At 44.8% G+C, this 14,526-nt stretch overlaps 1 protein-coding gene across 1 annotated transcript in view; it reads left to right on the top strand.

The window, feature by feature from the left end:
• Positions 1-14,526, top strand: part of LOC135551985 (trafficking kinesin-binding protein 1-like) — a 55,182-nt gene that overhangs the window by 39,410 nt on the left and 1,246 nt on the right. Inside the window, exons 15-16 of the mRNA XM_064983313.1 lie at positions 566-697; positions 904-1,504. Coding sequence (XP_064839385.1) covers positions 566-697; positions 904-1,504 — 733 coding nt within the window. The remainder of the gene's footprint in view (positions 1-565; positions 698-903; positions 1,505-14,526) is intronic.

Raw genomic sequence — 14,526 nt, forward strand, 5'->3', positions numbered from 1 at the left:
AATCGAGTCGTTCAGTTGAGTGTAATAGTTTCTACAGTGCTGGTGGACAGTGGATGTGGATGTTAGCTAGCTGCTTAGCTAGCTGCTGGGCAGATACGTTAGGACGACGAAATACGATAATTACGCAATTATCTTTGATACAAAGACGGCTATGTAGCTAGCTAAGAAGAAATTGCTAAGATTAGACAAATCAAACCGTTGTACTATAATGAAATGTAATGAAAAGTTATACTACCTGCGGACCGAAGTGTAGATGCGACCGCTCGCTCCAACCCGGAACCGGAAACCGTACACCTCCCTCTCCTCCTTCTCTACCACCATACACCTCCCTCTCCTCCTTCTATACCACCCTACACCTCCCTCTCCTTCTATACCACCCTACACCTCCCTCTCCTCCTTCTCTACCACCATACTCCTTCTTCTCCCTCTTCTCTCTAAAGTGTACACTTGTTCTCTGTCCACACGTTATCTATTAGATCACAATTGTTGCAGTGTGCAGTCTCAATGTTCTCTGTTCTTTCTCTGCCCGTCTTTTTCAAATGGTGTTGTTATGGCTCCTCTCCAGTGTTAACCCCGGCATGTCCTCATCATCCTGTGTGATGACATCATCTATCCTGGCCACTCCCGCTGCCACGCCCTGCCATACACCCCGCAGGATGAGTCTACTACGACCCTCTGAGTCCTCTACCAACCTCAGGTACACACACACACACACACACACACACACACACACACACACAATATATAAAATTTGATAGATTGACTCTAGCTACTACGTCTCATTCCCAGGACTTTGTCCTGTGTGTGTGTGTGTGTTTGTGTGTGCGTGTGTGTGTGTGTGTGTGTGTGTGTGTGTGTGTGTGTGCACCTGCCTGTGTGTGTATATGATTTCCCCTTCTTCAGGGAAGCCACACGTACCACCAGTACCTCTCTGGGATTAGTGCGCCTTCTGCAGGAGAGAGGCATCTCTGCAGCCATGTACCACCACCAGACCCAGGGCTGGGACAGGGCTGGCGGGCCCGGGGTGGGGAGCGGAGGGGTGCTGTTCAGTACCTCCATCACCCCTAACCTCCACCCAGCCCCCCACCCCGACTCCCTCCGCCCCTCCACTCCCCCCAACTCCCCCACAGGACACGACCCCCCATCCTCGGGGACCAACACCCCCGCGGGCTTCGACTTCAAGTCTCCTTCCTATGACAACTTCCTGGCCTCCAAGCCGGCACGGTCCATTCTGAAGGAAGTAGCGGGGGGGATGGGGAGCAGCCGGAGCAGGAGGCAGCAGAGGGGGAGAGATTGTGAGAGCCAGACAGATGTTAGCGTCACAGTTCATAACCTCAACCTGGTGGACAAGGTGAGGCGCCTGGGTGTGGCTGGGTGTCCTCCAGGACCAGGGGGTGTAACCGGGGGACCAAGTCCCCTCCTGGGGCCTCTGGGTGGGCTACGGAGGCCCGGGTCGCCCTTTGGACCAGAGGGGATGAGGAGGAACAGGAGTTATCCAGCTATGGTAGGGGCCAGTATGGCGATGAAGGGCCCGGGGCCCCAGGAGGACTCAGAACTATTCCTGCCTCCTAACAAAATGCCTAAAGAGAAGAGCCTCAAGTAGAGACTGGGACCTCTGGCCTCTAACTGCTGATCCCTAATATTAACCCTAACCAACTAGTTTCCTCAGGAGACTGAACTTGTAACTTACCTGTTAGACCTCTGGTACTATAGCTAGTTTTTCAAAATCCTACAAACTATTGGTACTCCGGGTTAGCTATTGACAAATGACAACCAGTCACCTTTCTCAGCTACTGACAATAAATTAGTCTTCTAGTTCTATCCGATGCTTATCCTTCCAGCTCCAAAACCAAATGGCTACCCTGCTGTCTGCTACTGTTTAACCAGCTACCAAACTAGTACTAACAATGATCTTCCATAATAGCTCAAACTTTTCCTCTCTAGCCCTTGAACACAGCTATTTCTCCCTGATGTAGTCAATGAAATGACATTGAACCAATGTGGAATAGACATTGAATTTTAACCTTTATTTAACTAGGCTAAGTCAGTTAAGAACAAATTCTTATTTTCAATGACGGCCTTGGAACAGTGGGTTAACAGATTTAACAGAATGACAGATTTGTACCTTGTCAGCTCAGGGATTTGAACTTGCAACCTTCCGGTTACTAGTCCAACGCTCTAACCACTAGGCTACGCTGCCACCCAGACTAACAGTGAAAGTCTAACTAAAGGGCCCTTCCCAACAATGCAGAGAGAAAACAAGTCATAATAACACACGGAATAAATGCACAATGAGTAACGATAACTTGGCTACATACACGGGGTAGCAGTATGGAGTGGATGTGCAGGGGTACGAGGTAACTGAGATAGATATGTACATATAGGTAGGGATAAAGTGACTAGGAAAATAAATAATAAATAGTAGCAGCAGCGTATGTGACGAGTCAAAAGAGTTCATGCAAAAGGGTCAATGCAGATAGTCTGGGCAGCTATTGGTTAACTATTTAACTACCTATTCACCAGTCTTATGGCTTGGGGGTTCAGGATCCTGTTGGTTTCAGACTTGGTGTATTGGTACCCCTTACCATGCGCTAGCAGAGACAACAGTCTATGACTTGGGTAGCTGGAGTCTTTGACAATTTGCTGAGTAAGTTAGATCAAACTTACACGTCATGTGATTGTCATGTCAGCTGGACTTGGAGCTTCTTCATCACCATGTATTTAGATTACTAGTATCATGTAGCACCGCTAACTATAGTCTAAACCTTTCTTCCTAGGTAATAATGGATTGTGAGATAATGTTGAATATGTACCAATTCTAATGGTAAAGATTTTCCACCAAATTCATGAAATAGATGATCAACTTTTTTGCTCAACTCTTTCTCCTTCTTTCTTTTTCTCTTCCACTCTCTCTTTCTCTCCCTGTTCTCAATGAGAAGAATAAGTCATAGTTCACTTTTAAGAGTCTTGTTAATGTTTTGTCTGTGTGTTAAAGTTTCATTAGTGTTATTTTTCTAAATGACTATAGACAAAGGGAAATGGATAGTGGTTTCAGAGTGGTCAGTGAGTGAGGGAATTATGAAAAGATCAATATACCCACTGCTGGAATGGAGACAGGGAAGGAGGAACAGGGGGAAGGGATAGAGGTTAAACAGTCTTTGTGGTCAGAAGCGTTTCCTGCTTCTTACTTCAGAGAACTCCACAGAGAATTTCAATTGCTTAAATTAATTTTAAAAAGCATTAGTGCCTCAATATGGTTTCGACATCACTATGCTCATACTGGTTGTTTATGTTCTTATTCTAACAAAAACGTTGTCCACTGAGTTACACTCGTTAGCTCTTACATTGATATGTATAATTATGTAATTTATTGACTAAACAGTCTTTTGATTGAATATGCAAAACTATTATTATTCACAAGATTTAACACATAAAACACATTTGCGTTATATACGGTATTTAACACTATATTCATTCATTGTTATTAGTACTGGAAAACTCATTCACAACAATCATGGTGAAATAGAGTGGTGGTGTTCAATACTAAACAAAGATATAAACGCAACATGTAAAGTGTTGGTTTCATGAGCTGAAATAAAATATACCAGAAATTGTCCACAATTTGTTTTGTATTTCTCTCAAATTTTGTGCACAAATTTGTTTTCCTCCCTATTATTGAGCATTTCTCCTTTGCCAAGATAATCCACCCACCAAATAGGTGTGCCATATCAAGAAGCTGATTAAACAGCATGATCATTACACAGGTGCACCTTGTGCTGGCAACAATAGTAGACCACTCTAAAATGTGAAGTTTTGTCACACAACATAATGCCAGACATGTCTCAAGTTTTGAGGGAGCGTGCAATTTGCATGCTGACTGCAGGAATATCCACCAGAGCTGTTTCCAGATAATTTAATGTTAATTTCTCTACCATAAGCCACCTCCAACGTCGTTTTAGAGAATTTGGCAGTACGTCCAATCGGCCTCACAACCTCAGACCACGTGTAACCACACCAGCCCTGGACCTCCACATCCGGACAGCTGATGAAACTGTGGATTTGCACAACCAAAGAATTTCTGCACAAACTGTCAGAAACTGTCCCAGGGAACCTGATCTGTCTGCTCATCATCCTCACCGGAGTCTTGACCTGACTGCAGTTCGGTGTTGTAACTGACTTCAGTTGGAAAATGCTGACCTTCGATGGCCACTGGCACACTGGAGAAGTGTGCCCTTCACGGATGCATCCCAGTTTCAACTGTACGAAGCAGATGGCCTACAGAGTGTATGGCGTTGTGTGGGCGGGCTGTTTGCTGATGTCAAAGTTGTATCGATGGCAATTTCAATGCACAGAGATACCGTGACGAGATCATGAGGCCCATTGCTGTGGCATTCATTTGCCGCCATCACCTTATGCTTCAGCATAATAATGCACAGATCTGAACACAAATTCTGGAAGCTGAAAATGTCAGAGTTCTTCCATGGCCTGCATACTCACCCGACATGTCACCCATTGAGTATGTTTGGGATGCGTATGACAGCATGTTCCAGTTCCCGCCAATATCCAGTAACTTCTGCACAGCTTTTGAAGAGGAATGGGACAACATTCCACAGGCCACAACAGCCTGATCAACTCCATGGGAAGGAAATGTGTGGTCACACCAGATACTGGCTGGTTTTTCTGATCCACGCTCCTACATTCTTTTTTACGTATCTGTGACCAACAGATGCGTATCTATATTCCCAGTCATGTGAAATCCATAGATTAGGGCCTAATTAATGTATTTCAATTGACTGATTTCCTTGTATGAAACTCAGTAAAATCTTTGAAATTGTTGCATGTTGTGTTTATATTTTAATTCAGTGTATATTGAAACAGTTGTGTTTCTGCAGTTACAGTGGCTTGCGAAAGTATTCACACCCCTTGGCATTTTTCCTATTTTGTTGCCTTACAACCTGGAATTAAAATAGATTTTGGGGGGGTTTGTATCATTTGATTTACACAACATGCCTACAACTATGAAGATGCAAAATATTTTTTATTGTGATACAAACAAGAAATAATACCAAAAAAACAGAACATTTGAGCATGCATAACTATCCCCCCCCCCCCCCCAAAGTCAATACTTTGTAGAGCCACCTTTTGCAGCGATTACAGCTGCAAGTCTCTTGGGGTATGTCTCTATAAGCACATCTAACTGCTGGGATTTTTGCCCATTCTTCAAGGCAAAACTGCTCCAGCTCCTTCAAGTTGGATGGGTTCCGCTTGTGTACAGCAATCTTTAAGTCATACCACAGATTCTGAATTGGATTGAGGTCTGGCCTTTGACTAGGTCATTCCGAGACATTTACATGTTTCCCCTTAAACCACTCGAGTGCTGCTTTAGCAGTATGCTTAGGGTCATTGTCCTGCTGGAAGGTGAACCTCCGTCCCAGTCTCAAATCAGGTTTCACTCAAGACTTTCCCTGTATTTAGCACCATCCATCATTCCTTCAATTCTGACCAGTTTCCCAGTTCCTGCCAATGAAAAACATCCCCACAGCATGATGCTGCCACCACTATGTTTCACTGTGGGGATGGTGTTCTCAGGGTGATGAGAGGTGTTGGGTTTGCGCCAGACATAGTGTTTTCCTTGTCGGCCAAAAAGCTCAATTTTAGTCTCATCTGACCAGAGTACCTTCTTCCATATGTTTGGGGAGTCTCCCACATGCCTTTTGACGCTTTGCAGCTCCTTCAAGGTTATCTTTGGTCTCTTTGGTCTCAGATTAATGCCCTCTTTGCCTGGTCCGTGAGTTTTAGTGGGCGGCCCTCTCTTGGCAGGTTTGTTGTGGTGCCATACTCTTGACATTTTTTAATAATGGATTTAATTGTGCTCCGTGGGATGTTCAAAGTTTCTGATATTTTTTTATGACCTAACCCTAACCCAACCCAAAGTTGTCAGGGGCAACTTTGTCCCTGACCTGTTTGGAGAGCTCCTTGGTCTTCATGGTGCCGCTTGCTTGGTGGTGCCCCTTGCTTAGTGGTGTTGCAGACTCGGGGGCCTTTCAGAACAGGTTTATATATACTGAGATCATGTGACAGATCATTTAACACAAATAAAAATCCATTTAAATAACAGGTTGTAATGCAACAAAATAGGAAAAACGCCAAGGGGGTGAATAATTTTGCAAGGCACTGTATAGAGTTATAAGAGTTTGTGGTCCACCCTTCTCCTGATAATGATTAATTGCTTGAAGTGCAGGCTTTTGCTCAAGCCATACTGTAACACATCTGATTTAGCTAATCAAGGTCCTAATAATTTGTCGTTATTTCGGTAGAGCATGGTGTGAGCAAAAGCCTGCACACCACTACCAGCTGATGGCACTGTTTGACAGCTTGTTTCCTAGAAGAAGTCTTGTTTTCAGAACACGCACACACTCAGATATAATGTTTGCCTCTCCATAAGTGTTGCGACTGCCGCTGAGAGGAAGATGGAGGATGATTGGTGGATAAATGAGAAATGAACAGGAACATTTCAACCTTCATACCTGTGTGTGTGTGTGCTCTCCTTTCAATAACCACAAATATCACTGCGGCTGCCTCTAATCCAACACAATTAGATGTCAACAGACGATTATTGCGTTTCAAATGCCATTGGTGTCGATCATTAAGATAACGTGTGTAAAGTTTCATAATATTTTAATAACATTCTATAAGTCATTGAGATCAAACTACCTGAGAAATGGTGAAACTTGTTTTCAGTAATGTGAAAGGAAATTATTGTGTGTCAGATTTGAGTTCCTTTAAAGAAAAGAGAAAGAGAGAAAAGGGGTTAGAGATGGGGAGGGGGAGAGAGAAAGAGAGAAAAGGGGTTAGAGATGGGGAGGGGGAGAAAGAAAGAGAGAAAAGGGGTTAGAGATGGGGAGGGGGAGAGAGAAAGAGAGAAAAGGGGTTAGAGATGGGGAGGGGGAGAGAGAAAGACAGAAAAGGGGTTAGAGATGGGGAGGGGGAGAGAGAAAGAGAGAAAGGGGGTTAGAGATGGGGAGGGGGAGAGAGAAAGAGAGAAAAGGGGTTAGAGATGGGGAGGGGGAGAGAAAAAGAGAGAAAAGGGGTTAGAGATGGGGAGGGGGAGAGAGAAAGAGAGAAAAGGGGTTAGAGATGGGGAGGGGGAGAGAGAAAGAGGGAAAAGGGGTTAGAGATGGGGAGGGGGAGAAAGAAAGAGAGAAAAGGGGTTAGAGATGGGGAGGGGGAGAGAGAAAGAGAGAAAATGGGTTAGAGATGGGGAGGGGGAGAGAGAAAGAGAGAAAAGGGGTTAGAGATGGGGAGGGGGAGAGAGAAAGAGAGAAAAGGGGTTAGAGATGGGGAGGGGGAGAGAGAAAGAGAGAAAAGGGGTTAGAGATGGGGAGGGGAGAGAGAAAGAGAGAAAGGGGGTTAGAGATGGGGAGGGGAGAGAGAAAAGGGGTTAGAGATGGGGAGGGGGAGAGAGAAAGAGAGAAAAGGAGTTAGAGATGGGGAGGGGGAGAGAGAAAGAGAGAAAAGGGGTTAGAGATGGGGAGGTGGAGAGAGAAAGAGAGAAAAGGGTTAGAGATGGGGAGGGGGAGAAAGAAAGAGAGAAAAGGGGTTAGAGATGGGGAGGGGAGAGAGAAAGAGAGAAAAGGGGTTAGAGATGGGGAGGGGGAGAGAGAAAGAGAGAAAAGGAGTTAGAGATGGGGAGGGGGAGAGAGAAAGAGAGAAAAGGGGTTAGAGATGGGGAGGGGGAGAGAGAAAGAGAGAAAAGGGTTAGAGATGGGGGGGGAGAAAGAAAGAGAGAAAAGGGGTTAGAGATGGGGAGGGGAGAGAGAAAGAGAGAAAAGGGGTTAGAGATGGGGAGGGGAGAGAGAAAGAGAGAAAAGGGGTTAGAGATGGGGAGGGGGAGAGAGAAAGAGAGAAAAGGGGTTAGAGATGGGGAGGGGGAGAGAGAAAGAGAGAAAAGGAGTTAGAGATGGGGAGGGGGAGAGAGAAAGAGAGAAAAGGGGTTAGAGATGGGGAGGGGGAGAGAGAAAGAGAGAAAAGGGTTAGAGATGGGGAGGGGGAGAGAGAAAGAGAGAAAAGGGTTAGAGATGGGGAGGGGGAGAAAGAAAGAGAGAAAAGGGGTTAGAGATGGGGAGGGTAGAGAGAAAGAGAGAAAAGGGGTTAGAGATGGGGAGGGGAGAGAGAAAGAGAGAAAAGGGGTTAGAGATGGGGAGGGGGAGAGAGAAAGATAGAAAAGGGGTTAGAGATGGGGAGGGGGAGAGAAAAAGAGAAAGATAGAAAGATAAAGGCGATACAGGAAGAGTAAGAGAGAGTGAGGGAGAATAAGAAAAAGAGAGAAAAAGAAAGAGAGATGGGGAGAGTGATTGCCAGAGACAGAGAGATGTCGTGTATCGGACTGAAGTGAGTTTGGATTGATGAGCAATTCTCCAGGGTATTAGCAGTCTGAACGCTGGACTGAATGTTTCTTAAGCTTTTGAAGACTAACTCCCACAGAGAGCGAGAGAGTGTGAGTATGTGTGAGTGTGTGTGTGTCTGTGCGAAGATAGGCATTTGATGTCCAAATGCTGCACTAAGTATTCTTTATGCTATCTTCCAGATGAAGTGTTGGCAGTTTGGGTCCTCGGGTCGTACATTTACCCCTGTCTCCAATCCTAACACACCTGAGCCATTACCTGTCGAAGATGTGAAGAATATTTTTTGGTCTGATGTGTGTAATGATGAATATACTGACGCTAGACTTGAAGCATATATGAAACTGCTTCTTCTGGTTATGGATAACCATGAGCTCATCAAGAGACTGTCAGAACTGCCAAATCCCCGTGAATAGATGATGAATTGAACAACTGTATGGCTGAGAGCGACGAGGCAAAGGGACTAGCAAATACGTCTGAAACACAGCAGACTGGCAAACATACAGTCAATAGAGAAATAACATAGATAAACAAAAAGAAGAAGAAACTACACTATGGAACAAAGTTGAATGATATAAAAAATGAAATAGTAAAAAAATCTCTGGAGTAATTTAAATAATTCTAGGCAAAAAAAAGCAAACTCGGCTCCATCCTTCATTGTGGCAGATGCCTTGTTCATAGCAAATCCCTTTGATATTGCCAACCACTTTAGTAACTTTTTTGTTGACAATATTAGCAGATTTAGGTATGACATGCAAACAACATGCTGAGCCTTCATGTTCATGCATAATGGACCAAGTAATGAAAGACAAGCACTGTAATGGAGAGTTCCACAAAGTGGGTGTGGAAGAGGTATATCTATAAATAAGGACAAACCATCTGGTACTGACAACTTGGATGGTCAATTGCTGAAGTTGGTAGCAGAAGTTGGTAGCCTAGAAGACTGTACCCTCCGACAAGGAGGGAGGGAAAGGTCATTTCACTACCCAAGAATAGCAGAGCACCCTTTAATGGTGCAAACAGCTGAACCAATCAGCCTGTTACAAGTGCTCAGCAAACTTTTTGAAAAAATTGTGTTTGATCAAATATAAAGGTATTTTACAGAAAACTAACAACAGACTTTCAGCATGCTTATAGGGAAGGGCACTCAACATAGGGAAGGGCACTCAACATGCTCGGCACTGACACAAATGACTGATAATTGTCTAAAAGAAATTGATAGTGTTGTGGAAAATGTTAACCAAAGATTCTGCCACCATCATAATAATAATTGTGGGAGCTGATTTGTAAGACTTCAGTGCAGCTTTTGATGCCATTGATCATAATCTATTGCTGAAAAAATGTAGGCGTTACGGATTTGCATCCTCTGCCTTATTATGGATTGAGAGTTACCTGTCTCATAGAACACAGACGGTTTTCATTAATGGAAGCCTCTCATACAAATTGAGTTGAGTGTGATGTACTGCAGGGCAGCTGTCCAGGGCCATTATTCTTTTCTGTTTTTACTAATGATCTTCCACTGACCTTGAATAAAGCTTGTGTGTCTATGTACGCTGACAACTCAACACTATACACTATACACTTATTTTACTATACAGTAAAATAAACAACGGACACCTTTAACATATACCCAGTTTAAGAATGAGTAACTAGCAATAGGATAATAGCAGAGGCCGGGAAACGCACAGTACAAACATACACAATAATATTATTATGTGAAATATTATTACCCACACATATACAGGGCATTCATAAAGAAGTCAGACCCCTTCACTTTTTCCATATTTTGTAAGTAAGTAACAGCCTTATTCTAAAATTGACAAAAAAAATAAAACACACATAATACCCCATAATGACTCGAAATTGAGCTCAGGTGCATCCTGTTTCCATTGATCATCCTTGAGATGTTTCTAGAACTTGATTGGAGTCCACCTGTGGTAAATTCAATTGATTGGACACACACCTGTCTACATAAGGTCACACAGTTGACACTGCATGTCAGAGCAAAAGGTCGAAGGAATTCTCCATAGAGCTCCAAGACAGGATTGTGTCGATGCACAGATCTGGGGAAGGGTACCAAAACATTTCTCCAGCATTGAAGTCCCCTACATCACAGTGGCCTCCATCATTCTTAAATGGAAGAAGTTTGGAACCACCAATACTCTTCCTTGAGCTGTCGCCCGGCCAAACTGAGCAGTCGGGAGAGAAGGCCCTTGGTCAGGGAGGTGACCAAGAACCCGATGGTCACTCTGACAGATCAAATCAAATCAAATTTATTTATATAGCCCTTCGTACATCAGCTGATATCTCAAAGTGCTGTACAGAAACCCAGCCTAAAACCCCAAACAGCAAGCAATGCAGGTGTAGAAGCACGGTGGTTAAGAAAAACTCCCTAGAAAGGCCAAAACCTAGGAAGAAACCTAGAGAGGAACCAGGCTATGTGGGGTGGCCAGTCCTCTTCTGGCTGTGCCGGGTAGTGATTATAACAGAACATGGCCAAGATGTTCAAATGTTCATAAATGACCAGCATGGTCGAATAATAATAAGGCAGAACAGTTGAAACTGGAGCAGCAGCACGGCCAGGTAGACTGGGGACAGCAAGGAGTCATCATGTCAGGTAGTCCTGGGGCATGGTCCTAGGGCTCAGGTCCTCCGAGAGAGAGAAAGAAAGAGAATTAGAGAGAGCATATGTGGGGTGGCCAGTCCTCTTCCGGCCGTGCCGGGTGGAGATTATAACAGAACATGGCCAAGATGTTCAAATGTTCATAAATGACCAGCATGGTCGAATAATAATAAGGTAGAAGACTTGAAACTGGAGCAGCAGCACGGCCAGGTGGACTGGGGACAGCAAGGAGTCATCATGTCAGGTAGTCCTGGGGCATGGTCCTAGGGCTCAGGTCCTCCGAGAGACAGAAGGAGAGAATTAGAGAACGCACACTTAGATTCACACAGGACACCGAATTGGACAGGAGAAGTACTCCGGATATAACAAACTGATGAGCCCCCCGACACATAAACTACTGCAGCATAAATACTGGAGGCTGAGACAGGAGGGGTCAGGAGACACTGTGGCCCCATCCGAGGACACCTCCGGACAGGGCCAAACAGGAAGGATATAACCCCACCCACTTTGCCAAAGCACAGCCCCCACACCACTAGAGGGATATCTTCAACCACCAACTTACCATCCTGAGACAAAGCTGAGTATAGCCCGCAAAGATCTCCACCATGGCACAACCCAAGGGGGGGGGGGGTGCCAACCCAGATAGGACGACCACATCAGTGAATCAACCCACTCAGGTGACCCACCCCCTCCAGGGACGGCATGAGAGAGCCCCAGCAAGCCAGTGACTCAGCCCCTGTAATAGGGTTAGAGGCAGAGAATCCCAGTGGAAAGAAGGGAACCGGCCAGGCAGAGACAGCAAGGGTGGTTCGTTGCTCCAGAGCCTTTCTGTTCACCTTCCCACTCCTGGGCCAGACTACACTCAATCATATGACCCACTGAAGAGATGAGTCTTCAGTAAAGACTTAAAGGTTGAGACCGAGTTTGCGTCTCTGACATGGGTAGGCAGACCGTTCCATAAAAATGGAGCTCTATAGGAGAAAGCCCTGCCTCCAGCTGTTTGCTTAGAAATTCTAAGGACAATTAGGAGGCCTGCGTCTTGTGACCGTAACGTACGTGTAGGTAGGTACGGCAGGACCAAATCAGAGAGATAGGTAGGAGCAAGCCCATGTAATGCTTTGTAGGTTAGCAGTAAAACCTTGAAATCAGCCCTTGCTTTGACAGGAAGCCAGTGTAGGGAGGCTAACACTGGAGTAATATGATCAAATTTTTTGGTTCTAGTCAGGATTCTAGCAGCCGTATTTAGCACTAACTGAAGTTTATTTAGTGCTTTATCCGGGTAGCCGGAAAGTAGAGCATTGCAGTAGTCTAACCTAGAAGTGACAAAAGCATGGATTAATTTTTCTGCATCATTTTTGGACAGAAAGTTTCTGATTTATGCAATGTTACGTAGATGGAAAAAAGCTGTCCTTGAAATGGTCTTGATATGTTCTTCAAAAGAGAGATCAGGGTCCAGAATAACGCCGAGGTCTTTCACAGTTTTATTTGAGACGACTGTACAACCATTAAGATTAATTGTCAGATTCAACAGAAGATCTCTTTGTTTCTTGGGACCTAGAACAAGCATCTCTGTTTTGTCCGAGTTTAAAAGTAGAAAGATCCCCAGAGTTCCTCTTCCAGAAGGACAGCCATCTCTGCAGCACTCCACCAATCAGGATTTTATGTTAGAGAGGCCAGATTGAAGCCACTGCTTAGTAAAAGTCACATGACAGCCCACTTGGAGTTTGCCTAAAGGCACCTAAAGACTCTCAGACCACGAGAAACAAGATTCTCTGGTCTGATGAAACCAAGATTGTACTCTTTGGCCTGAATGCTAAGCATCAAGTCTGGAGGAAACCTGGCACCATCCCTATGGTGAAGCATGGTGGTGGCAGCATCATGCTGTGGGGATGTTTTTCAGTGACCAGGGACTGGGAAAGTAGTCGGTAATGAATGAAAATATGAACAAAGTACAGAGAGATCCTTGATGAAAACCTGCTCCAGAGCGCTCAGGACCTCCAGACTGAGGTGAAGGTTCACCTTCTAACAGCACAACGGCCCTAAACACACAGCCAAGAGAATGCAAGAGTGGCTTCGGGACAAGTCTCTGAATATCCTTGAGTGGCCCAGCCAGAGCCCAGACTTGTAAACCAGAACCACACGGGGGGACCTAGTGAATGACCTGCAGAGAACTGGGACCAAAGTAACAAAGCCTACCGTCAGTAACACACTATGCCGCCTAGGGACTCAAATCCTGCAGTGCCAGACGTGTCCCCCTGCTTAAGCCAGTACATGTCCAGGCCCGTCTGAAGTTTGCTAGAGAGCATTTGGATGATCCAGAAGAAGATTGGGAGAATGTCATATGGTCAGATGAAACCAAAATATAACTTTTGGGTAAAAACTCAACTCGTCGTGTTTGGAGGACAAAGAATGCTGAGTTGCATCCAAAGAACACCATACCTACTGTGAAGCATGGGGGTGGAAACATCATGCTTTGGGGCTGTTTTTCTGCAAAGGGACCAGGACGACTGATCCGTGTAAAGGAAAGAATGAATGGGGCCATGTAACGTGAGATTTTGAGTGAAAACCTCCTTTCATCAGCAAGGGCATTGAAGATGAAACGTGGCTGGGTCTTTCAGCATGACAATGATCCCAAACACACCGCCCGGGCAACGAAGCAGTGGCTTACGTTAGAAGCATTTCAAGGTCCTGGAGTGGCCAAGCCAGTCTCCAGATCTCAACCCCATAGAACATCTTTGGAGGGAGTTGAAAGTCCGTGTTGCTCGGCAACAGTTCCAAAACATCACTGCTCTAGAGGAAATCTGCATGGAGGAATGGGCCAAAATACCAGCAACAGTGTGTGAAAACCTTGTGAAGACTTATAGAAAACGTTTGACCTCTGTCATTGCCAACAAAGGGTATCTAACAAGTATTGAGATAAACTTTTGTTATTGACCAAATACTTATTTTCCACCATAATTTGCAAATAAATTCATAAAAAATCCTACAATGTGATTTTCTGGATTTTTTCTCTCTCATTTTGTCTGTCATTTGAAGTTGAAGTGCAATATGATGAAAATTACAGGCCTCTCTCATCTTTTTAAGTGGGAGAACTTGCACAATTGGTGGCTGACTAAATACTTTTTGCCCCACTGTACATGTAGATATAATTAAAGTGACTATGCATATATGATGAACAGAGAGTAGCAGTAGCGTAAAAGAAGGGTTGGCGGGTGGTGGGTGGCGGGACACAATGCAGAGAGCATGGTTAGCCAATGTGCGGGAGCACTGGTTGGTCGGGCCAATTGAGGTAGTATGTACATGAATGTATAGTTAAAGTGACTATGCATATATGATAAACAGAGAGTAGCAGCAGCGTAAAAGAGGGATTGGGGCACAAAATGCAAATAGTCCGAGTAGCTATTTGATTACCTGTTCAGGAGTCTTATGGCTTGGGGGTAAAAACTATTGAGAAGCCTTTTTGTCCTAGACTTGGCACTCCGGTACCGCTTGTCATGCGGT

This window comes from Oncorhynchus masou, chromosome 13 (assembly GCF_036934945.1).
Source record: "Oncorhynchus masou masou isolate Uvic2021 chromosome 13, UVic_Omas_1.1, whole genome shotgun sequence".
In the NCBI taxonomy this organism is placed as follows: Eukaryota; Metazoa; Chordata; class Actinopteri; order Salmoniformes; family Salmonidae; genus Oncorhynchus; species Oncorhynchus masou.